Genomic DNA, 24,839 nt, shown 5'->3' with positions numbered 1-24,839 from the left:
CGCCCACGAAATATTAGACATCAACGATAATGAAAAAAACTACACTGGATTCGTGTTCAGCATGCATTACTCTTTATAATCACGTACCTCGAGATTTGGAGAGCAAACATTATTGCAGATATTACAAAATTTCCACGCGCAGAAAATTTCACTTTCACCTTCCGAAAACACGTTTGCCCTCGTAAAAATCATAACACGGCAGGTAACCTGCCGAAACTCCGTTGGTCGCATGGGTACCATAAGCAGCGTTTACAATGTTAATAGTGTTACGTCCAACCCCGGGATTAGTATAAGAAAATCTGGGAAAGCGAAGGAAAGGCTAACCAGAGGGGTCGGGGTAAGGAAGGACGCAACTAGACGCTTAAGAATACTGCTCGCAGGTACGCGCTCTGAGGCGCGTGGCGCGAGCCGAACGCACTTTTATGACTCTGGAAGGGTCAGGGTCCGCAGGGACCCTAGGACGCCTTCCGTGAGCGGTGCGATCGTCGGTCCCTTTTTAAATCAAGGAATTTAATCCCTTTAACTTAGGATCGGACCTCGTGCGATTTCGAGTGGGAGATGGGTGGTAATTGAGGTCTTAAATTAAAGAAAGAATGGAGATGTCTTTAACATAAGTAATTATATTTATTTGACATAAAAAAAATGTTATTTAGTATAAAAAAAAAATATATTTATAAACTAGGGGTTAGTGTAAAATGTGTATATGTATATAATGGAGAGTTGGTATGCGCATTCTTCGCGGGTATAACAAAAGTGCGGGGCGATCGGGCAGGACCTTTTGAGGGGAAATCTATTTGCAAGTGGACATCCTGCCCGCTATTATTACATCGAGATCGGGATTGAATAGCATAATGATTTGGTTAGGTGTGGGTGCGGTGTTTATGAGTACTTGAAACTAATTTAAGTCGACATTAAGAACTAAATATAAAGAAAAATTTGGGGAGTGAAAGCAGAGGGACAAGAATTTATGGATAAAAAAAAATAATAATTGTCAATCTAGGGTCACTATTTCGGGACCGACCATTTCCTCGTGGGTGTCAAGGGTCGAGGCGGTCGACGGAGTCGGGGATGGTCCTCGGGAAGAGGAGGGGGAGTGGGGAGGTTCGAGGAGGGTGGCGGGATCGGGGTTGACGGGGACCACGCGAAAAACAGGGCGAGAAGATGGGGGGAAAGGGCGAGAAGGCAGGACGACAGGGCGAGAAAGGGGGAAAACGGGGCGATTCTGCTGTGAAGAACAGGGTTCTTCTGTAAAAGCTGGGGGAGGGGGTGGAGTGGCGAGTCGCGGAGGACCTGCGTTGATCGATTCCTGCGGGATGTCAAGCTCCCTTCGTCCCCGCTTGTTCCGACGATTCCTTTCGTGTCTCGCGGCGTTTTTCGACCTCTTGTGGGTGGGACAGCCCGAATCCACTACAAGTTAGCGGATTGTTAAATATTAAAGTCCTTTAACTGTGGGGAAGTCACCTCGGGTTTCGGAGATTAAAGAAATCAAAAGAATACCTCGAATCCACTGACGAGTCAGCTAACTCGAAATAATAGAGAGAGATTATTCCGAGCCCACCGAAAAAATCGGCTAACTCGGAACAACGAAGGGAGATTATTCCGAGTCCACCGAAAAATCGGCTAATTCAGAACAATAGAGACTATTCCGAATCCACCGATAAATCGGCTAACTCGGAACAACGAACAGAGATTATTCCGACTCCACCGAAAAATCGGCTAATTCAGAACAATAGAGACTATTCCGAATCCACCGATAAATCGGCTAATTCGGAACAACGAACAGAGATTATTCCGACTCCACCGAAAAATCGGCTAATTCGGAACAATAGAGATTCCCCCGAATCCACCGATAAATCGGCTAATTCGGAATAGTGAAAAGAATTGGAGGGTTGGAAGGGTTAATGTTTAATGTTTAACGAGGGACTTCCCGAACGCGTGAGTGTTCGAGTGAATACAAAAGGGGTAAGATAATGATAAAAGGGGCCCGATATCAGTATGTGAATAGGTATGTAGAGGACTTACTTCTTGGTGCTGATCGAACTAAAGTAGAACAGCTGAATCTTTTTGAGCCCCGTGGGTAACTAGCTGGATCTCTTTGGGCCCTGTGGATAGCCTCTCGTCGACACTCGGTGAGTTTAAGTCCACGCACAGAATTTAACTTAAAACTTGAGATCGGATTTGAATGTGATAGTGTTCGTAAACGGAAGAGAGGCGAAGTAAATTGAACTGGGCCGAAGAGGTGAACCGTCAGAAGAGAAGCTGAACTAAGAGAGCAAGTGCTGCGATGTCGAGATTTATATAGGAAAGTTCTAAGGATGGGAAGGGTGAATCGCGTGTGGGATGTGTCAGGTTTTCATTTTTGGGAACTTCTGGTTGGAGGGATGTTTCTAATTTTTGTCTGAAGGATTTCTTATTGGGCGAGATGTTTCTCATCCAAGAGCTAGATTCTTAAGTCTTTGCCTATCCTAGAAGTTTAGAGACGGTTGTCGATTTTTCCGACTGTTCATTGGCGAGTCTCCTCGTAAGGCCCCCACTGCCTTATTGGGGGTGCAACCCATCGCTTCCTCCAGTGACTCACTTGTTTTTCGGTTAGGTTTCTCCTTTATTAGGGTTTCTTTTTTAGTGTTGACGGACGATGCACACCTCTCAATCTTAAATGCAAGCAAAAACTCCGCCACGTGTATTTACGGACACGTCTCAGGCTTTGTTTCCGCTTGCCGGAAACATCGTACGTGCATTTTGAAAGCTCGCTTGATGCAATAAAGATCTTCATCAACCCATTAAGGCCCATTTGGCGCGTCGAGTCGCCAGGTTTACATTCTTTCAGTTTTAGGCCTGACAAAGCCGATGAAAATCCTGTTACGTATGCCCCGTCCGTCACTAATTCGTCATTTGGAAGGTTGCGTTTAAGCGCCTAGGTAAACAGATACTTTACCCTTATAAAAAAAAAGGAAAAGGAATGTGCAAGGATCAAGGCTCACTCGTCGATCGACAACCGTCCGTGCTTAGTTTACCTTATCCTAATCTTAACGGCTATCCTGAGCGCAGAGGAACTTAAGCGAAAAAGGGAAATCGTGGAGTTCGCAGGACGTAACAATAGCGAGTTCGCACAATATACAGGTTCCGAGATATTTGATTTGGCGGTTTAACCCCGTTGGCGGTTTAACCCCGTTGGCGGTTTGGCCCCGGTCTCCCCTATTGTTAAAGTGGATTTTTTTTTACTGTTTTATTTACTTATTTTTTTACAAAATCGGTGGTCGTCCACAGAGTAGAGCACATACTTTAATTCTGTGCAAGATTTTTTCAAATCCATAAAGCCAATAAAAAATTAGGAGAAAAGTACGATTGTCGGTATTACAGACGGCTTTAGGATCCCCTTAAGGGGATTCTATAGTGACAGTCGTTACCGACATTTAATTAAGTGCATTAAACTTTTAATTGGCTTTACGGAATTGCAAAATTCTTTTACAGAATTAAAGTACGCACAAAAATGTAGGGCGCTCTGGTTGATTTTACATCAAAAACAAAAAAAAAATTAAAATTTTGATCACATAGAGCTGTCACTGACGACAATATTTGCTTAATACAAAAATACTGCAGTTTAGATATACAAAATGAGATACGTATGCCCTAGGGAAAACATTTAAGAACAATATCGTGCAATTAAAACTAAGATTGAAAGCCTAGAAGAAATGTTGTATGTATTTAACTTTTATATGTGCAAAAGCACATGCAGGTTGGTAGGATAAGCAGTATTGCATGTAGCGAGAGATGGCGCAGCAATCGGACAAGGACAGATATAGATATATAACATAGAAAACAGAATTAGAAATGTTGACATTATCGACATCGAGGAAGTTCGGCCTTTGCTATAGGATCCCCTTAATTTCGATAGAACTTTTGAGATATCCAGAACTTCGAAGAAAACATTAATTTTCCCAAAAAAATTTTTTGAACTTAAAAATTTCTCAATCCAGCTAACAGGATCGACGAGAACTCTTTCAATTTTGCTTTTAACGATATGATTTATAAAGATAATCTTCAGAACTCTTGGGGCGCTACCCAGAACTCCGAGGAAAATATTAATTCCACGGAGCAAAAATTCTTTTAGAATTGTGGCAATCTAATCAGCTCTCTGAGCAGGGAGCTCAGGGAGATATATTACGTATCTTTTCACGAGGTAAAAATGCGAAAAGTGAACAGATTTATTAGATTTCGGCCAATGAAATCGTAGATACTCTAGTGAATTTTCTCACTTTTCGCATTTTCACCTCGTGAAATGATACGTAATAGGCCCCTAGAATCTCACGAGTTTTGACTATAACTATTAAGATTCGAAATGTTAAAACTGACATTAAAACTAACAATATACAGATTTAATATGATATACATATAATTGGATTGATAAGAGTGAGGGGTTTGCTTGAGGGAGAGAAGATGGGTGATAATGTATTTGGGTGGATAAGGATGTGATGAGCTATGTTGGGACATGTCAGAGTTTATTGAGGTGTTTTAGGGTGGGGGAGTAGGATGAGTGGTGATGTGGATAGGTAAAGGTATGTTAGGTTACGTTGAGACGTGTCGGAATATATTAAGGTGTTTGGAGTGGTTAGGAGGAAGATAGGAGTGGACAAATGAAGGCGTGGATAAAGGTCAGTTCTTACACTTCTGTGTAAAGGATGCTTGAAGGTATGTGAGGGTGTATGCGAGTATTGAAATTTCGATTTATAAGGGGACACCAGGACGACAACGATGGTGACGACGTTTCTTAAATCCAAATTACCCGGTTTTAACATACCTATATATTAAAAAATCTCCCATTAACATGCAATGTAGAAAAAAATAAAGACACTATTATCATATAATATAATGCTAAGCAATTGATTAAGTCTATTAAAAATTTTATCCGTTTAGCCGTTTTTTAGATATGGCCATCGCGCCTCCACTCAATTTGATGCTTAAGGTATAGAGATACTTTCGATCTTCTTGCCAGTGTCGCAGGCCCTCATACTTGGCGCGAGATACTGTCATGTCTCTTGATTTGAGGCTTCTCCCTACTTGTTCTTGTCACTAGTTTTGGATTATACTAAAATCAAGACTTATTCGTTAATAAATACCACAGATTTTTTTGATTAAGTGCGTCATTTTAAATTTTCAACTTTGACTTTGTAGACTTAAAAGTAGAAGCCTAAAAAAACTCACGTATAAAATTTTAGTTATATGTAAGTCATAATTAAATTTTTTTAAAATTTGCTTGCCATATGGGATCTGTCATTTTGACTCTTTAAATTTTGTCTTTAGATTTTGCGACTTTAAAAACTCTCATATGCATTCAGCAAGATATATTTAAGAATTATATGTTATTTATATAAAAAGTTATTTATTAAAAATTATATATCAATTATATATTATTTATTGATAGAATTTATAATGAGACTGTGTATTCAGGAATTGAGTAGCTTCTTTTAACACTTATACATTTTCCCTTTTATTTTAACTACATTTAAGAGAATACACATACATAATGTATAATTATTGTGTAATTTGAATAACATTTTTATTATTTTTGTAGATTGCGAAAAATTGATTAGACACATGTTGGTGGTAGAACCAGAGCGACGTTTAAGTATATCTCAAATCTTAGCGCATTCATGGATGGGTGAAGATGGAGTAATAGAATTAGAACCTGGAGGGTATGTAATGTGACTTGAATTATATATTATTTTATATTTTCGTAATATAAATAGTAGCTTTTAAAAGAAAAACAGTTGTTTTAATAAATATAATTAAATTTCAAATTTGACCAAGCATGGAATTATGATTAAACAGTTGTCTGACAGTTGTGAGTTGTCTATAAGTTGTTCATAACAATATAGTCATTATATTAACACATCTTTTAGTTTTAGTCAGTAATTGCATAAAATAAACAGTTACTAATATAAAAATTGTTTAATTAACAACAGGAAATAATAATAATGCAGTTAAATTTATTTTTAAATTACAATTGTAAAATATTATACATTTACTTTATGGATAGAATTTTTAAAATGTCTTTATTACACACTCTACTGTATAATTCAATGAGCTGCATAATAATGACTATGTTCACACCCAGCGACTTGATCGCGGATTGACCTATGCCGTGATTCAAAGTAGGTCTAGTTATGCTAAATATACCGAATAGGGAATCCACCTACGATGACCTTGACATTGACATATGTTGTCAAGGACATGGCTCTAAGTAACTTTTCCTTATAACTTAATCGTCGCTCATTGCTTATTTAAAAGTTATGAACAAAAACAATTTGAGAAATATAACGGTTTGTGTCGATACTAAGGGAAATAATTTACTAATATGTGTGTATAGACAATACACATATAGGTGGGAAAAAGACTACCGCCTCTTTCCCACAGGCAGGGGTGAGTAGGGATGGACCTTGCTTCACATGGAAAGTTGAAAACCCGAACCATACAATGATAGACCTCATTTCGCCCTGTAAGCAGAAGTGGGACGGGGTAGACCTTGCTTTGTAGATGGTTCTTTGGACAGCATTGTACTTTTCACGCAAAGTGAGATCCACTCCACCCCATCTCCGCCTATATGTATATGTACTCTCTATACACATATGTATATCAGCAAATTACTTCCTTTAATTGGGATCTGACATTGGTTGCCATGACATCTGGTGGTCGAAAGTGAAAGCACTCAGGGCTCACAGATCTCGTGGCATTGTACAGGCTTGATGTGCAGTCGTACTGGCTTTGCGTTGTATTTTTATTAATATGGATGAATTTTTTCCGCGTTGTAAATCTGCGAGCAGAATTAAGTGTTTAGTTCGCGGTTGTGGAAGTAAGGTTGATAGTAATTAAATGTTCGATTTCATCGCTTTCCCAAGCCCAAAGAGTGCTTCGTACATGTCAAAAATTATTTTGACAATTTAGAGTTAATTGATCGTTTCAAAGCCTGGAAAAATGCATTGAAAATGGAGAAAGTGACCCCTTATATGAGAATGTGTTCACTCCATTTCAAGAAAGAGGATTATATACTGTCAGGTAAGTTAATTTTTGATAGGAAAAATTAGTTTGAGAATTTGTTTAACCTAAAGCATCGTGAATGTGTAAATGATACATTTTCAATAATAATTAACGGTGAATAATTTGATGATAGATGTTGTTGCAAAAACGAGACGCTTGAAGAAAACTGCTGTGATAAGTTTGTAAACACAGAGCTGTAAAGCTCACAACATTACTTCTCATGTTTTGTTCATTTATTCCACATTTAATTATACGTCCTGCTTTTAAAACTCTTTCGCCTTCAATAAACTTTCTCTGCGCAAGATTTGCACCAGGCCAATCACAAATATTTTCCATGGATATTAACATTTTAATAACAGACTATAACACAGCATTTGAAGCCCACTAAAACTGAGTCGATCGGCGCCATATTGGTTAAGCCCCGCCTCCATGTCAGATCCCAATACTGACACAAACTTGTATTATTCTCAAACTTTTTTTATTCATAACTTTTAAATAAGCAATGACCGACGATTAAGTTATAAGGAAAAGTTACTCAGGGTCATGTCCTTGACAACATATGTCAAGGTCGGTTAAGATCACTGGAGGTTTCTCCCCTTATTTTTATTTTTACCCTTTTCTATGCTAACTATTCTCTGCTTTAACAAAAAGATTGTTCAATATATTAACGATTCACTGCTTTAAATGACTTTCCTTTGTTCATACATGTACTATTTCCGGTAATTATTTAGAATTTCGAATTTTGATATTTTTTTGCGTCTCTTTTGGTAAACATTTTTGTTGTGACTCCGACAGTGATAATCAATCGGGGGAGCCCAAAAAATATGTACCCTACCTATTTCTTAACCTATTTTTTTACCTATTTTTTCCGACGTGGCTTTCCCGATCTCTCGACGTTATAAATATGTAGTTAGCTCTTAAAAGAACCGATTTTGGTCCTGAAAAGGACCGGTAGTAATTCTTGAATCATGTCTATTTCAGTGCCAAACAGTTTGTGTCACATTAAAGGAAGTAATTTGTTGATATGTGTACTTTCAAGTAAAAGAAAATTGAACGTTTGCGTGGTAAGTTGAACAATACGTAAAAAAAATAGATAAAAAATAGATAGGGTATACATATTTTTCGGGCCTCTCCGATTGATTATCACTGTCAGAGTCACAACAAAGATTTTTACCAAGAGAGCCGCAAAAAATATCAAAATTTGGAAAAGGCCCTATTATGAATAATTACCCTATTTCCACATACATATTAGTCGTTTGTGTCCTTTAATACTCAAAATAACTGCTATATTTTTCAAACTTTTTTTGTTTATAACTTTTAAATAAGCAATGAGCGACGATTAACTTATAAGGAAAAGTTACTCAGAGTCATGTCCTTGACAACATATGTCAAGGTCAAGGTCATCGGAGGTGGGTCCCCTGTTAGGTATATTTACCCTTAATTAACCGTTTACATCGAAAGAGATTTAAAAATTGACGGGGTCGTATTTGGGATCGCCATGAATTTATCGGTTTAACGGCAAGCGTTTCTGCGTTCTGTGTACAAATCATGTATTGTAGAACTTTTCGGAATGGATTTTGTTCAAAATTGTTGTTATTTTCAAAATTTTTATTTAGGAAAACAGAATAATTCCGATCGAAATACATTTTGAAAAGTTTCATAATACGTGCCCAGAAGCCACAAATTCAACGATTTAATCTTATCTAACTTGACAGCTCATCTGAAATTGCAGCAAATCCGAACAAGCAAATAAAGCTTTTAAATCGCGTCGCGCGTTTACACCGCAAATGATAACGTCCTATTTCTGGTCAGGTTACTAAAATACGAAGCCAGATTCCGTCGCCTGTCAAGTGTTTACAGTAGGCGGCCTAAATAATTTAGGTCGAACTTGAGGTATAGATCGCGGCCTAAATTCAGGGTATAAATGTAGTTAATATCCGAGAAATAGAATCTATCAGAATCTACAAATTTGTTAATTTTGATCTAAATCATCCACTACAAGAAATAAAACGGAAATCAAATTGCTAAATTAACTAGAATTTATTTAATTATTCTTCCTTTTTTGTTGTCTTTGAAAAAGCGCTCTTCACAGCGGAAAATATCATTACATTTAAAAGAAATTTATTATTTGTGCATATTAAGTGTACTCCTTTAAAATTTTCAAAGCATATTGCAGTATTATTGCATTTATTTTTGTTGTATGATTATGGAACATATAAAATGTAAAACTATATTTATACATCCCTGTTTAAAATAATAGATACAATATGATCAGATTACATTATATTCAATTTCAATGTAAATGAAGAAAAACCTTATTAATTTACATTGAAATTGAATGTAATATAATGTAATCTGATCATATTGTATCTATTATTTTAAACAGGGATATACATATACACATACAATATTTGAAAGTTATGTACGGAGTGTTCAAAAAAGGTGGTACCAAATTTTAGAAACATGTAATAATTGTGGAAACAAACTAAAAAGTCTTAATAAGCAGTACTTTAAAAACAAATTTATTTTTGAGTTTAAAGCATTCAATGTATTCTCTTTATTTTACGAGTACGCATTGTATAACATATTTACACGCGATCGCTCGTACACTCATCCTTCACTAACTTCTAAGTCGACAATTTATGAACATCGTCGGCGTGTTTGTGGACAGTTTTCAATTCTCTGTGTTAATTCATCCACGAACGCCAGCGAATAATCATCTATCAAGAGACACGCTAGTGTCTCGCGCCAAGTGTACGCGCAGCGAGACACAGACCGTGTATCTATACGTGAGCCGGCGATTATCCGAGATTAAATATCAGTAACGACTCGACCGTTCAGATTGTGAGTTAGCACAATCGGTAGCTTGGGTTTGAACTACATAATAAAAATGTTTTTATTTTTCCCCTACGTACCTTATGAGCGGAGATATATTGCGACGCAAAGCCCGAATCTGAAAATTTACATTTAAGAAACTTCCTCATTATTGTTGTTACGTCCAACCCCAGGATTAGGATAAGAAAAACTGGGAAGCGAAGGAAGGGCTAACCAGAGGGGTAGGGGTACGGAAGGACGCAAGCAGATACTCTGTTGCTCGCAGATACACGCTCTGAGGCACGTGGCGCAAGCCGAACGCACTTTCAATGGCTCAGGATGGGTCAACGTCCGTAAGGACGCTAGGACGCCTTCCATGAGCGGTGCGATCGTCGGTACTGTTTTGAGTCAGAGAATTTAATCTCTTTAACTCAGGATCGGACCTTGTGCGATTTCGAGAGCGGTGAAGGGATGAAGGCGAGGTCTTATTAAAAATGAATAAACATTGAGTTTAATCTTAAAAATAAATAAAACATTTATTACAAATTAAAATAGAATTGACTAATGACATTGAGTAAATATAATCAGGCAATTATGCAACTAATAAATAAACGCAGATGAAGTGCGGATGTGTGGAATGTACGTGTAACGTGTATTCTTCGCGGGTGTTACATGAGTTCGGAGGTGATCGGGCAAGATTTTCGACGGGAGACCTATTTTGAAATTGACATTCTGCCCGCTATTATTACAATTGAGATTAAAAATGGAATTACATAAATTTTCAGCTAAATGTGCGTGTGGTGTGTATGTGTGTTATACTAAATTAAATTATAAATAGGAAAAATATAATGATCAAATAATAAATTAAATTAAAGGATAATATAATTATAATGTTACATTTATGGTAATCTTAGTCGATTGTTATCGGGTCTGAATTGATTACCTCTTCGAGGTTGACGGTGGGTCGGTGGAATATACTGTAGAAGAGGTTGACGGGGATTAGGTAGGGATATTCGTGGTTAGGGATAAAGACGGGAATAGAGTGGTGAGGATTCGCCCTGAGGATGAGTGAGCGAAGTTCGACTATGTCGAACTCGCCAGGACCCATGGTAGGAGTCCCTTCAGGAATTGGATCCGTATAGCGTGGGAAATAAGCGGGTATATTCGCGAAGTAGTGTGGGCGTTGAGGACTTTCCTCGAGAATCTCCACGCTTGAGGTGGTGGACAGCGCTGGAGATGGTTCTCTGGGGAGTTCCTCGAAAGGAACAGAAGAACAGGATCTTTCGTATGCGGGACTTAAGGGAGCGGAAGGTGCGGGAGATGGTGAATTGGGAAGTTCCCCGGGACGAACCGGAGAATACGAGGGTTCGAAAGGAGGCGAGGAATCGGGGGTGTCGGGAACCACGCGATAAGAAAAGAGACGAGAAAGCGGCGAGTTAGGAGGCAATTGAGGAGGTGGCGAAGGTGGCCCCTCCGGCTGAGCAGGTGGAAGAGACGGAGTTGCGAGTCGCGGAGGACCGGCGTTTTCCTGTGACGGAGAAACTCTAATACTTACTCTCTCAAAAGTCTTCGCGTCCGCCTGTTTCGATCATTTCTCGCGGATCTGACGACTGCTCGAGAACTTTGACGTCGAACAGGTGGTACTCGCGGGTCCATTGAAAATACCGAGGTTGCAACGGGTTGAAGGGATGCTGGTGGTCGACCTTTCTCGGATCCGTTTAAAGGATCTTTTACAATGCGATATTTATATATAATATTTTATAGAAATCGCCACGTATTCAGGTGGTGACAGCGATTACACTATTATTCGAATCTGAGATAGCGGAAGGATTTACTTGTTCACGTGATTTGCCACGAATTCGGATGGCGACAGTGATCACACTGTCGTCCGAATCCGAAATAGCGGAAGTAATCGCCACGAATTCGGGTGCCGACAGCGATCACACTATCATCCGAATCCGAGATAGCGGGAAATAATCGCCACGAATTCGGATGCTGACAGTGATCACACTATCGTCCGAATCCGAGATAGCGGAAGGATTTACTTGTTCAAGAGACTCGCCATAAATTCGGATCCCGACAGTGACTACACTATGGTCCGAATCCGAAATAGCGGAGGATTCACCTGTTCAAGTGATTTACTATGAATTCGGGTGTCGACGGCGACCACGCTATCGTCCGAATCCGAGATGGCGGAAGGGAATAAATTGCCACGTATCAGTATTACCGATCCCCGTGGATTCGAAAGTTTAATCGACCACTGATAAAATAATAAAAAAAAAAGAAATAGAGAAAAAAGGAAACAATAACCCGGAAAAAGAGAAAAGAAAAATGCGGGACTTACTACTTGATGAATTTTTGAATGTCTGAGCAGTACAGAACGGAGCGGGCTCCTTCTTGAAGTGGATGTAGCTGGATGAATCAGAGCGATTGATATAGCTGCTGGATCTCGTGCACAGACTCTAAATGCGGAATCGTGACTCAGAACGGAAGAGATCACGATTATAGTACCGATTATAGTACCGAACTGAAGGAAGAGACCGAAGCTTGAGAGCGAGTGCCGCAATGTCGGGATTTATATAGGAAAGTTCAAGGGATGGAAGGGATGGATTTGTTGTGGGATGCGTCTGATTTTCGTTTCGTGGATTTCTGGTAGGATGTTTCTCACTTAGGAGGTGGATTTTGAATTTTTGTCTAACTATTCGTGAGTTAGGTAGTAGGCACGGCTATCGACTTTTAAGACCAATGAATAGGTAAGCAAGCCCCCACTGTCTTATTGAGGGTACAACCTATCGCTTCTTCCAGTGACTTATCTTATTTTTTGGTTATCTCTTATTAGGGTTTTGAGTTTATCTCGCGACCCTATTTTTTGTGTTAACAGACAACGCATAGTCGTATTCAATTTCTGTTACGTGCTTATAACGGTTACAATATTTTCAGAAACGCACGTCCCAGATTCTGTTTTTATCTGTCGAGACGCCACGTTCAATATAATAAAATTTTCTGTTAAGCTTTTCTTGAATTTAAGCCCTCCTTGGCACGCCGTGTAGCCAGGTTTATAATCATAGACCAGACAAAGTTGACAAAAACGCAACTACGTATGCCCCGTATGTTGATAATTCGTCATCTGGAAGATCGCTTTTAGTCACGTAAGCAAATAGGTATTTTGATTATATCTCTACTATTATATAAAGGAGAAAAGTTTGTTTGTACCATTGTTCAGGGTAATCTTAGACACTACTGAATCGATTTCAAAAATTTTTACACTGGTGGGTAGCTTATATCTTCCTGAGTAACATAGACTATGTGCCATTGTGCTACAACCCAATTTGAAAAAAAAGAAATTCGGGATATCTAAAATTTTAAATTCTTTAAAAGAGTCGTACTTAATGACTTTTCCTGTTCAGATTTTCCTAATCAACTAAATCTTAAAGTATTTTATATGAAATAGGGGTAGAAAAAACTGAGGAATATAATATAATTCAAAAAATTGCTAATAATAAAGGAGTTACCGATTTCTGTGTAAAAAAATCTATGTAATTGCTCTGATTTCCGCAAATTTTGAGATATCGAGCTCATTTTTTTTTAATGGATAGAGTATCATTAAAGGTAGGTTGGTAATGAATTTGGCGAGAATTGGTGAAAGGGTTTCCGATTTTTGCCCAAAAAGTGTATAAGTTATACATGTCATATTTGTCATCTTATATAGAGTATCATTAAAGGAAGGTTGTTATTGAATTTGGCGAGGATCGGTGAAGGGGTTGCCGATTTCTGCTTGAAAAGTGTATAAATTATACATTAATTTTATATAGAGTATCATTAAAATAAGGTTGGTATTGAATTTGGCGATGATCGGTAAAAGGATTCTTTCTTTATAAAATTTTGAATTTTTTGAGAAATGTCCGTGGTTGCTCTAATTTCCGCCAATTTCGAGATATCGGGCTATTTATAATTCTATTATATTCTTCAGTCTTTTCTACCTTTATTTCATATATAATTCTTTAAAATTTGCTTGATTAGGAAAATCTGAACAGGAAAAGTCATTAAGTACGACTTTTTTAAAGAATTTAAAATACTGGGGACACCACTAAAAAAAACGCGTTAATAATATATAGTATTTCATAGGTGACGTGGAAAGCTATTAAAAATATGTATTTATGAATCATACATTGGTGGATAAGATTAGCTAGAACACAAATGTAATAACACAAATAAAGTCGTTAAAAAATAGACGCCCGGACGAAGCTCCGGGTAACCAGCTAGTAGTAAATAAAAAATAGGAGAACGTGACGAGATCATAGCTCACTCGACGATCGATAACCGTCCTTGCTTGGTTTACTTTTTCTAATTTTAAGGATTATCTTAAGGCTCCTGGGCTCTTTCCCGACATCTCATGAGATGTGACGTCAGAAGCGAGAAATGTTGAGAATTGACACGTTGAGAATTCTTGCGTAGTATTTCCAAATAAAAATATATTTGCTTAAAATAACACTACAGATCACTTCAGCACACTTCGAAAATACTCCGAGTTGAAGTTAAGTCTACTCCTTTCCCTTGACAGTTAATAAACAGCCGTAAAATAAATGTAATACGAAATCTAGTCACGCGCCTGCGCACAAGCCTGCATCGTATCACATTCGTTTTACGGCTGTTTATTAATTGTCAAGGGAAAGAGGTAAACTTAACCTCAACTCGGAGTAATTTCAAAGTGTGCTGAAGTGATCTGTAGTGTTATTTTCAGATATCTTTTTATTTGGAAATACTACGCAAGAATTTTCAACGTATCATTTCTCGCTTCTGACGTCACATTCCAACATGGCCGCGACGAGTACCCAGGAGCCTTAAACTCATAGGAGATTTCCGCGAAAAAGGGAAATCGTGGGGTCCACAGCACGTAATATTGTCGTCCCTGTCAAAATGTTGCACGGTTGTAATTTCTGACGAATAGTCGAATCTTATATTTAAAACCGTCTTAAGTACGATCTTAAGATGTCATTAATCAATCACAGCGGTATTCATAGTCGGATCTTATTTCAAGACCGTCTTAAGGTATTCCTTTCACAGAGGAGCGTATTTTGTAGGCGCTTAAGCAGGGCCTCAGCAAACTCTTGTATATTGCATTAAACTTATATAAAATCAAGTTATAATTGATTATTATGTTTAATTATAAGAAAAAAGTGAAAATATTATGTGTATTTAGAAATTTTTTATTTTTCGGTAAATTTTACTGTCAGAACAATATGGCAACGCTGCGCTTTTCAGGGCGCCGATTGTAAAATGTGAAGTTGATAACAAAAGTGTCAATGTAAGTGTCAATTTCATTAATCAAAGAATATTGTGACAAATATATACAATATGTATATGCTCGATAATAATATATGCAGAAAATATAAACTATAACCCGTTATGTAAAATAAATTATTTATGCGTATCTATGTTTTACCTAACTGTTAATTTTTTTTTAAATTAAAATTTTGATTTATATTTATATATTTATATATTTATCTTCATATTTATATTTTTATATTTATATTTATATTTATATTTTTTATTTATATTTTTTATGCGATATATATTTTTGGATTATTTTTCTTATTTTAAAACATAATAAATAGCTGATAGTAAACCGTATATACATAAATTTATATATCTTAATATTTATATATTTGTATATTTATATTTTTGTTTATATTTATATATTTTATTTATATTTTTTATGCGATATATATTTTTGGATTATTTTTCTTTTTTAAAACATAATAAATAGTCAGTCGATAATAAACCGTACGTGATGAACTGAAGTGTGACATGAGCGCACAGCTTGCAGCGTTGCCAAATAATTCCTTGAAAGTCGCCATTAAAAATATTAATCTATAAACCACATTTCAAGTCAACTTTTAACATAAATATTTTGTTTAAAAATTCGGTGACTCTGTATTTTTATCGGCACTATCGAAAGTATAGAGTTTAGCGAATATGTAGCGCAGTTAATATTTAATATCTTAAGATATTTGATAAACAAATTATTACATTAAAATGTGGAAAATAGACTTTTTCGATAACGTCACATATAAATATCGAATTTTCAAAGTCATAATTCTTCTTTATATGTTCGGTAATGTGGTTTAATTTTTTTCTAGCGTAAAGATATGCATTTTAACTTTCTTGTACCAAAAAATCAGTTAATTCTTAAGACTTTGGTGTCATGAAAGGAATACCTTAAGTAATGTCTTAAGTTGCTAATACGGTCATTTAATTGGCTGGACGGAGTCTTGAGACTGCTTTTGACCAGACTTAAGACGATCTTAGATATAAAATCCGACTATGAATACCGGCCTTAAGACTCCGTCCAGCCAATTAAATGACCGTATTAGCAACTTACGGTTGTTCATTAACTGTCAAGGGAAAGGGGTAGACTTAACTTCAACTCGGAGTATTTTCGAAGTGTGCTGAAGTGATCTGTAGTGTTATTTTAAGCAAATATCTTTTTATTTGGAAATACTACGCAAGAATTCTCAACGTGTCAATTCTCAACATTTCTCGTTTATTCTCCATTGGAGAGAGTTCTTATTTCTACCGCGACGGTACTTTGCCACTGTCAACGCGGAGTTCTCGGCTCAGGGACCAGGAGCCTTAATGTTTATTTATGTATGTAACTGTTATTATTACTCTACTAAATTATAAGTTTTTGTGTATAAGTTTAATTTTGAATATATTTCTGCATGGAATGGTCAGTATTATACCAAATTTTTACCCTACATTTTATAGGATATATTTCTATGGGATATTTTGTTATGAGATATATTGCCACGGGATATTTTGTCATGGGGTATATTGTCGCGGTATATTTAGTCTCAGGGATATTATGGTTGGGACATTTTGTCGCGTGATATTACGGCCGGGATATTTAGACATGTAACCGTCTGAGTCGCTGTGTATATCGATGGAAGTATCTTTATACACTGAGAGCGAGCGTCTCGATGCTTCGGGCTTATATACCTAGTCGGCGGAATCTTGCTTACGAGAGCGAAAGCCGGCGGAGTTGAGATTGTCGAGAACTAATCTCTCTCTATACCTAAGAGACTCACGGCTTATATTCGGTTGATGTCGGATTTTACTTACGAGAGTGGACGCCTGTGGCGTCGGACGAGAGTGGCGAAACTGAGAACTATTCTGTGCCTCAGCGTTTTTTTATGTATAAAACCGGGTGGCGATTTTTTTTACAATTTGTTGATTAACTTATTAACTAAACAGTACGGAACTGTTACGCTGTAACGCATAGCATTTGTTAACTAACTAAATCGAATGTTGTGGATTGTGTCGCTAGACCCTTGTCAATACAATTTGTTTACAATTTTATTAGATTTGATGGTACGTTATTGAGTCTTCCCTAAACTGTTAACCCTTTCGATACGGAGCGACCGAGACGCGAACGGCCTTCCAGTGGCCGAAGCGTCGATCTGCCGATATACATGATTCGGCCGAGAGAGCTAGGCATTCGACGTTCAACGCCTTTAATTATTATGCGTAATAAAGCACAATAACAAAAACATTTAAAAAAATTATTAACAGAAACATTTCAAGTAAACATTTCAAGTTGCTCGGCCGCAGTGAGCAGCATGTGGACAGTGACTATAGTCACTTTCCATACCGAAAGGGTTAATTAAGCATTCCGAAGCGTCTGGCAATTAATTGATTTTTCTAACATTTCTCTAAATTGTTAATTTAGCGTTTCCATTAAAAAATTTCAAATATTTAGCGTTTTGAGGTAATTAACAATATTTGAGTCTCGGGATTCTTACCAAAATTGTTAATTAAGCATTCCGAAGCGACTGGCAATTAGTTGATTTTCCCAATACTTCTCTAGATTGTTAATTTAACGTTCTGAGGTAATTAACAATATCTGAGTCATAACACAGGTAGAAGTAAGATGGCATTCTGCCGATACTATCGGGAGGAATCTTTAAAATAAAATGATATTATCACGGTTGATAGTTGTCAACGTTTTTTCAAATAAATTTTTGCAAAAAAATCATGGATTTTCGATTTTTTGTCTGAGCATCGGCCTATCATAAGCAATTGATCCATATACAGTATTATTCGATCAGCCAAGCAGTTTAGGAGCAGTTGTGATTACAAAAATAATGCATAGTCGGATATAGAGGGGCTACGCTCGCTTCGTTCGCTCTGCCCCGATAATTTTCCACTCAATAATATTAATGTAATACAACACATGCTGTACGTAACAATTACATTGTTGAGTAGGAAACAATATAATATTGATGTAATATTTGTGTTTGCTGGATTAATATTGTCGTTAATATATTTAACCCTATCGTGCCTGTCTTTTCTAGGAATAATTAGCATTTAATTTATGTGTTACTAAAAGTTTTTGGAATTGTTGATTATGATTCTGTAGTCAATATTTCCAAATTCAAAATGGCAAACAAAATGTAAAATTTTCTTGGATTTGAATGTAACGCGTATTCCAAGGGTTTTTAAGATTTAAAATATCAGTTGTTTCCATATATTTACATTTTGTCAGTTATATTAGATCTGACATCTTGAATTTGAAAATTGATTTTAGATTTATAATCAGCGACTCCAAAAATCCCTGGAAAATAAGTTTCACTCAAATCCAACAAAGTTTAGTATTTTGGTCCGCCATATTGAATCCGCCATTTTAAATTTTGGAATTTTTACTGCAGATTTGTCATCAGCGATCTCAAAAACTTATATATATTAACTTACATGTGAATACAACAAAATTTAGCATTTTGGTCCGCCATATTGAATTCGTCATTTTAAAATTAAAGTGGCGATTTTTATCATATAGTCCTTATGTTGACCTTTAAAATGAGTCTAGAAAGAACTCGCTATCTTAATTTTTGTTGAAGGTATACAAGGTTTGGCAAAAGTATGGCAACTTCTAATCTGCATTTTCGAAAAACATGTTTACAAAAATTGTAGGGTTTTAAGGGGATCCTATAGTGACAGTCGTTACCGACATTTCTTTTTTTAACAGATTCTTTTCTTCGTCAGTGAAAAATTAACCAGAGATATATATTTTTTGACCAAACTGACTTTAATATCAAAGATTCTTACATTAACTTAACTCGACGTTTCGACACTGGTTTTGTGTCTTTTTCAAGAGATTTCTAAAATGTACATAACGAAGTCATTACAAGCACGCTGTTACAGAAACGAATGTCACACAAGGAACAATTAAAAAGGAAATATCTACCTATCTAATCCTGTTCACGATTATTTTAGCCATCCGTAAAGTTCTTGCAGTTGTAGTAACTTTGTCAAAAATTCTTATTTAAAAAGAGTCGCAATATAGAGTCCCGTAATCATAAATGCAAACGGAACCGACAGGTGACACGTCGTTCCGAAATGAAAAACGGCGATCGAAGGAACGGGCTTGGAAAAATTAGCGGGGAAAGAAGACCCTGTTGAGCTCGACTCTAGTCTGGCACTGTAAGGAGACATGAGAGGTGTAGCATAAGTGGGAGATGGCAACATCGCCGGTGAAATACCACTACTTTCATCGTTTCCTTACTTACTCGGTTAGGCGGAGCGCGTGCCCCGAGGGCTTCGTGCCCCGGCGGTCACGGTGTTCTAGAGCCAAGCGTGTCAGAGTGGCGTGAGGCCTCGCCAATGCGGGCTGCCAAAGATCCACAAAAATGGTTTTCCGCTACGGATTATTGTTTCGGCTTTGGGAAGTCCCTTATACTATGTAGCGTCTTTTCTCCACGATATTTTGCATCGCTCTATTCGCCCACCCAAGTCTCACATCAAGGACAGTTGGTCTTTTGTGAGAGAAATAAATGATATAGAAATCAATACTGACGAAGCGCTCGTTTCCCTCGATGTAACGGCACTTTTTACCAACATCCCGAAGGAGTTAGTTCTCAGAGCAATAGAGGAACGTTGGCATGATATCTCTGGTAACACAAAGCTCAATTTGCCGCAATTTTTGCATGCTATTTAGTTGGTACTGGGATCTACAAGTTTCAGTTTTAATGGAGACACATATGAACAGATCTTTGGCAGCCCGATGGGATCTCCTCTATCACCAATATTAGCGGATATGGTGATGGAGGATTTAGAAACTCATTTCCTTACTATGCTCAGTTTTTGCCTGTCGTTTTTCCGGCGGTATGTCGACGATGTTATTGCCATAATTCCTAAGGATAAAATTGGGGATGTCCTTGATGTCTTTAATAACTATCACCCCCGCCTCAAATTTACACATGAAATGGAAGTTAACGGGGCCATCCCCTTCCTAGATACTCTCATTATCAGAAACGGCAACAGACTCTTGACTAATTGGCACAGAAAACCCACGTTCTCGGGCCGATACGTAAATTACTTCTCCAACCATCCACTGAAGTACAAAAATAATACAATCACAAGCCTAGTTGACCACGCAATTTTACTTTTCGATAAACAATTCCATAGCTCCAATATTAAAATTGTAAAAGACATCCTTAAGAATAATTGCTTCCCTGACGAGCTGATTGATAAGCAAATTAATAAGAGACTAAAAGAATTGGATTATCGCAATGACATCACCGACTGTAATAATGTAAGCAATACTTTCGACGCCCGTAGATACATTGCTCTTCCTTACATTAAAGGTTTGAGTGAGAATATTCGCCGCACTGTTAATCGATGTGGCTTGGATGTCCTTTACACGATTCCCAAAAAGCTAGATTCAATTATAAAACGTGGCAAAGACAAACTCGAAAATATGAAGGAAACAGGTGTCGTTTACAAAATTGAATGTAATGACTGTAACGTCTCCTATATTGGACAAATTTTAAGACATTTGGAGACACGTGTTAAAGAGCATCTAAGCGACATCAAAAAAGATGTAAATAAGCACTCCGTAGTTAGCAAACACCGACTTACACACGGGCATAATTTCAAATGGTCCGATACGGAGATTATGCATAGGGAGAGAAATGTGAGGAAGAGAGAGATTGCGGAGATGTTTTACATAAAAAAGAACAAATGAACACGATTAATTTAAAGAAAGACACTGAAAATCTCAATCCGCTATACGACAGAATTATAAGAGCTACCTAATCATTTCTCTCTGTGTGTATGTTTTTATTCTGTTGACCTAGTCACTTGTTTGTATTTCGATGATTAGTCGATCGCCGTCTTTCATTTCGGAACGACGTGTCACCTGTCGGTTCCGTTTGCATTTATGATTACGGGACTCTATATTGCGACTCTTTTTAAATAAGAATTTTTGACGAAGTTACTACAACTGCAAGAACGTTACGGATGGCTAAAATAATCGTGAACAGGATTAGATAGGTAGATATTTCCTTTTTAATTGTTCCTTGTGTGACATTCGTTTCTGTAACAGCGTGCTTGTAATGACTTCGTTATGTACATTTTAGAAATCTCTTGAAGAGGACACAAAACCAGTGTCGAAACGTCGAGTTAAGTTAATGTAAGAATCTTTGATATTAAAGTCAGTTTGGTCAAAAAATATATATTTCTTTTTTTAAAGAAATCTTTGAATTGGCTTTAAAGAATTGCAAAATTCTTTTATAGAATTAAAGTACGCACAAAAATCTAGGTCAGAGCACAGGATTACATATCAAAAACGAAAAAAAATTAAAAATTTGGGCACATACAGCTGTCACCCGACGACAATATTTGCTTAAACAAAAATACTGCAGTTTATATATACAAAATGATACCCAGGGGACGTAGAGACAACGTGTAGGAACAATATCGTGCAAATAGAACTAAGATTCAAAGTCTAGAAAAAAAGATTTTCACTAAAGAAACTTTATTATGCAGGAGGCACATGCAGGTTGATAGAATGAGCAGTATTGCGTGTAACGAGAGATAGCACAGCAATCGGACAAGGACAGATACCCATAGTTAGACAAAGACAGATATAGATATATAACATAGAAAACAGGATTAGAAATGTTGACATTATCGACATCGAGGAAGTTCGGCCTTCGCTATAGGATCCCCTTAAGTAACGCATTACGTAGCAATATTAATATGACCTTGAAGAGTGTTGCCAAGGTTACGTAAATATTACCTTGAAATTTTTTAATGGAAACACCAATTTTTTATTACATATTCTTGTAGCTTACCTCGAGAGCTTTTTAAAACACTATTGTTGTGTAGGTGCTGGTAAATAAGATCGAGTGAATGCTTCTTAACACTTTTCTTTATTCGCTGACGCGTACAATATCGGAGAGCACGACAATGCACGTGTCGTTTTCGTTCGTGTGTGTCCCAGAATCCCCGCGCGGTAATCGGCGAGTCCACAACCGACGATCGCCGTTCTACGCTACTCATTGGTCGCGCCCGTAGTGGCGCCGCAACTCTAATACGCGCGGTTATTTGAACCATATGTAATCACACAACACTCTTCCCTCCGTGAAAGGAAGTTATACGCTAGGACGTCTTTGCACTAACGGTAATCTGCCAACCACGCTGGCGGCCTCCTATCTCGTTCCGGAAGTACCCTTCTTTGCACAGGCTTTGGAGCTACTGCTTCCTCTATTTGAGGTGGTGGACCTTCCGCCGGTTCGGCCGGCAACCGTGCTTCCGCATCGCCAACATTTTGTGGCGTTGCCGCGTTCTCACGCTCCTCCATCACATCGGGTGGATTCACGTCCATCTCTGTTCCCGGTTCTCTCGAGTGATCCTTGTACTCCCCCGAACGGAGAAGTTGATCCACATGCCGTTCCCAAATTCGGCCGTCATCAAGTCTAACTCGGTAGTGTAACTTCCCTGTACGATAGATAATTTCGCCGCGTTTCCACTTAAGTGGACCTCTGTAATTGCGGCATCGCACCGTTTCCCCCACCGAAAATTTTTGAACCTTCTTATCTACATTAACGCTTGTAACAATTTTTGGTTCCGTTGACAAGTTAACTGTAAAACGTGAACGCATTTGATGCTTGAACATCCGTTCAGTCGGAGCCACCCCTGTAACGCAATGAGGGGTTATTCTATATTGCATGAGAAAAGTACGTAATGCATCGTCTAAACTTAGCCTTCTATTTCTCGGATCGGTAAGTATCTTGCGTAAGGAACTTTTTACAGTTTGTACAAAACGTTCAGCCTGTCCATTGGTAGACGGATGATAAGGTGCTGTAAATTTAGGTTTGATTCCACAAGTCGTCAGGAATCTTAGGAATTCGGACGATCTAAAGTTACGTCCGTTATCCATTACCATTGTTTCTAGCAAACCGAAATCTGTAAAAATTTCCTTGCATACTCGAATAGTCGTACTCGCGGTCATATCCCTTGACTGGATACACGAAAGGCCATTTTGAAAAAGCATCTACGAATACGAACAGGTACGTATTCATAAAAGGTCCCGCGTAATCAACATGTACTCTCTCGAAAGACGCCTTTGCAGGTTCCCACTCGTGTACCTCCACTTTAGGTGGATCGCTTCGGTATGTATTACAAATACTACAAGCTCTCGCTATTTCTTCAATAGCGCGATCGAGACCAGGCCACCAGTATAAATTTCTCGCCAGTGCCTTCATTTTGACAATACCAAAATGACTCTTATGAAGCTCTCGCAGTAATTGTTCACGCATTGAACTTGGTATAACAATTTTTCCATTACATAAAAGTATGTCCTGTTGTATACTAAACGCAGCCTGATTAATATTGAAACGTAATTTTGCAGGAATATTTTGTTTATTTCGTAACGCATTTAATATCTCTCGTAATTGTATATCCTCGTTAGTAGCGCGTGCTAACCTGTCTACCGAGATTGACATATCCTGTAATATTTCCAACTCGTAGATATCTACTACATCGTACTTTGCAGCAGATTCGCAAACGATAGGCAAGCGTGATAGACAGTCGGCGTTACCATTAAGCTTAGAATTCTTGTATTTGATCTTGAAAGTGTATTCCTGTAGAAAAACTGCATAATGTTGCATTCTTAATGCTGTGTACGTAGGTAAAGCCTTGGAAGGTGAAAAAATTTGCACTAAAGGCCGATGGTCACTGTAGAGGGTAAACTTACTCCCGTATAGATATTGATGGAACTTTCGGATTCCAAATATTATCGCATAAGCTCGCGTACTTTTTCTGCGTACCCGTTAAAGTTTGTGACGCATACTGTATAACACGCTCAGTACCATCGGAATAGCGATGCGATAGGACTGCCCCGACACCGTAAGGGCTCGCGTCCGTAGCAAGAATGAGCGGTAACTTCGTATCGAAATGTACTAATACTGTGTCGCTTTTAAAATGATGCTTAGCCTCTTGGAAAGCTCGCTCGCAATCACGCGACCATTTGAACGGGATGTCCTTCTGTAGAAAGGTATGCAACGGTGTACGAATTGTACTTAAATTATTTATGAAACGGCCATAGTAGTTAACCATTCCTAAAAAGGAACGTAACTCTGTTACATTTTTGGGTCGTGGCATCTGGTCAATTGCCTGCATTTTTCCAACAGTTTTATGTATGCCTTCTTTATCGACTCTGTATCCGCAATATTCTATACTATCTTTGAAAAATTCACTTTTCTCTTCGTTGATACGTATATTAGCTTCGGCTAGGCGTTGCAACACCTGCTCGAGACGGTTGAGATGAATCTTATCATTAGGACCGGTAATCCTGATATCGTCCAAGAAAATTGAAACACCGTCAATTCCTTGTAACATATTCTCTATCTCTCGCTGCCAAATTGCAGGCGCGGATGCAATACCGTACATGAGCCTAGTGCTCCTGAAAAAACCCTTATGTGTATTCAACGTTATTAACTCGCGGTCTTCCTCACAAACCTCCAACTGTAAATAGGCTTGTTTCAAGTCTATTTTTGTAAATTTAATTCCTCCTGCCATTGACGCGAATAACTCGTCGATGGTAGGAAGAGGATGCTCATCCACCAATAGGTTAGGATCAATAGTTATACTAAAATCGCCACACAGGCGTATTTTATTATTTTTTTTTAAGTACGGGCACGATGGGT

General features: G+C 37.8%; 1 protein-coding gene across 2 annotated transcripts in view; it reads left to right on the top strand.

The window, feature by feature from the left end:
* The window catches only part of LOC139777845 (serine/threonine-protein kinase SIK3), a 196,087-nt gene that overhangs the window by 44,074 nt on the left and 127,174 nt on the right, over nucleotides 1–24,839 (top strand). The window contains exon 3 of one of the 2 annotated variants that reach the window (XM_071715484.1): nucleotides 5,573–5,693. The exons of the other annotated variant lie outside the window; for it this stretch is intronic. Within the exon in view, the coding sequence (XP_071571585.1) occupies nucleotides 5,573–5,693 (121 nt within the window). The remainder of the gene's footprint in view (nucleotides 1–5,572; nucleotides 5,694–24,839) is intronic. 2 annotated transcript variants of the gene reach the window in all.

Source organism: Temnothorax nylanderi, unplaced genomic scaffold (assembly GCF_030848795.1).
Source record: "Temnothorax nylanderi isolate EJ_2023f unplaced genomic scaffold, tnyl_v1.0 TNYL_tig0166_pilon, whole genome shotgun sequence".
Classification (NCBI taxonomy): Eukaryota; Metazoa; Arthropoda; class Insecta; order Hymenoptera; family Formicidae; genus Temnothorax; species Temnothorax nylanderi.
This window is presented reverse-complemented; position numbering and strand designations above follow the sequence as displayed.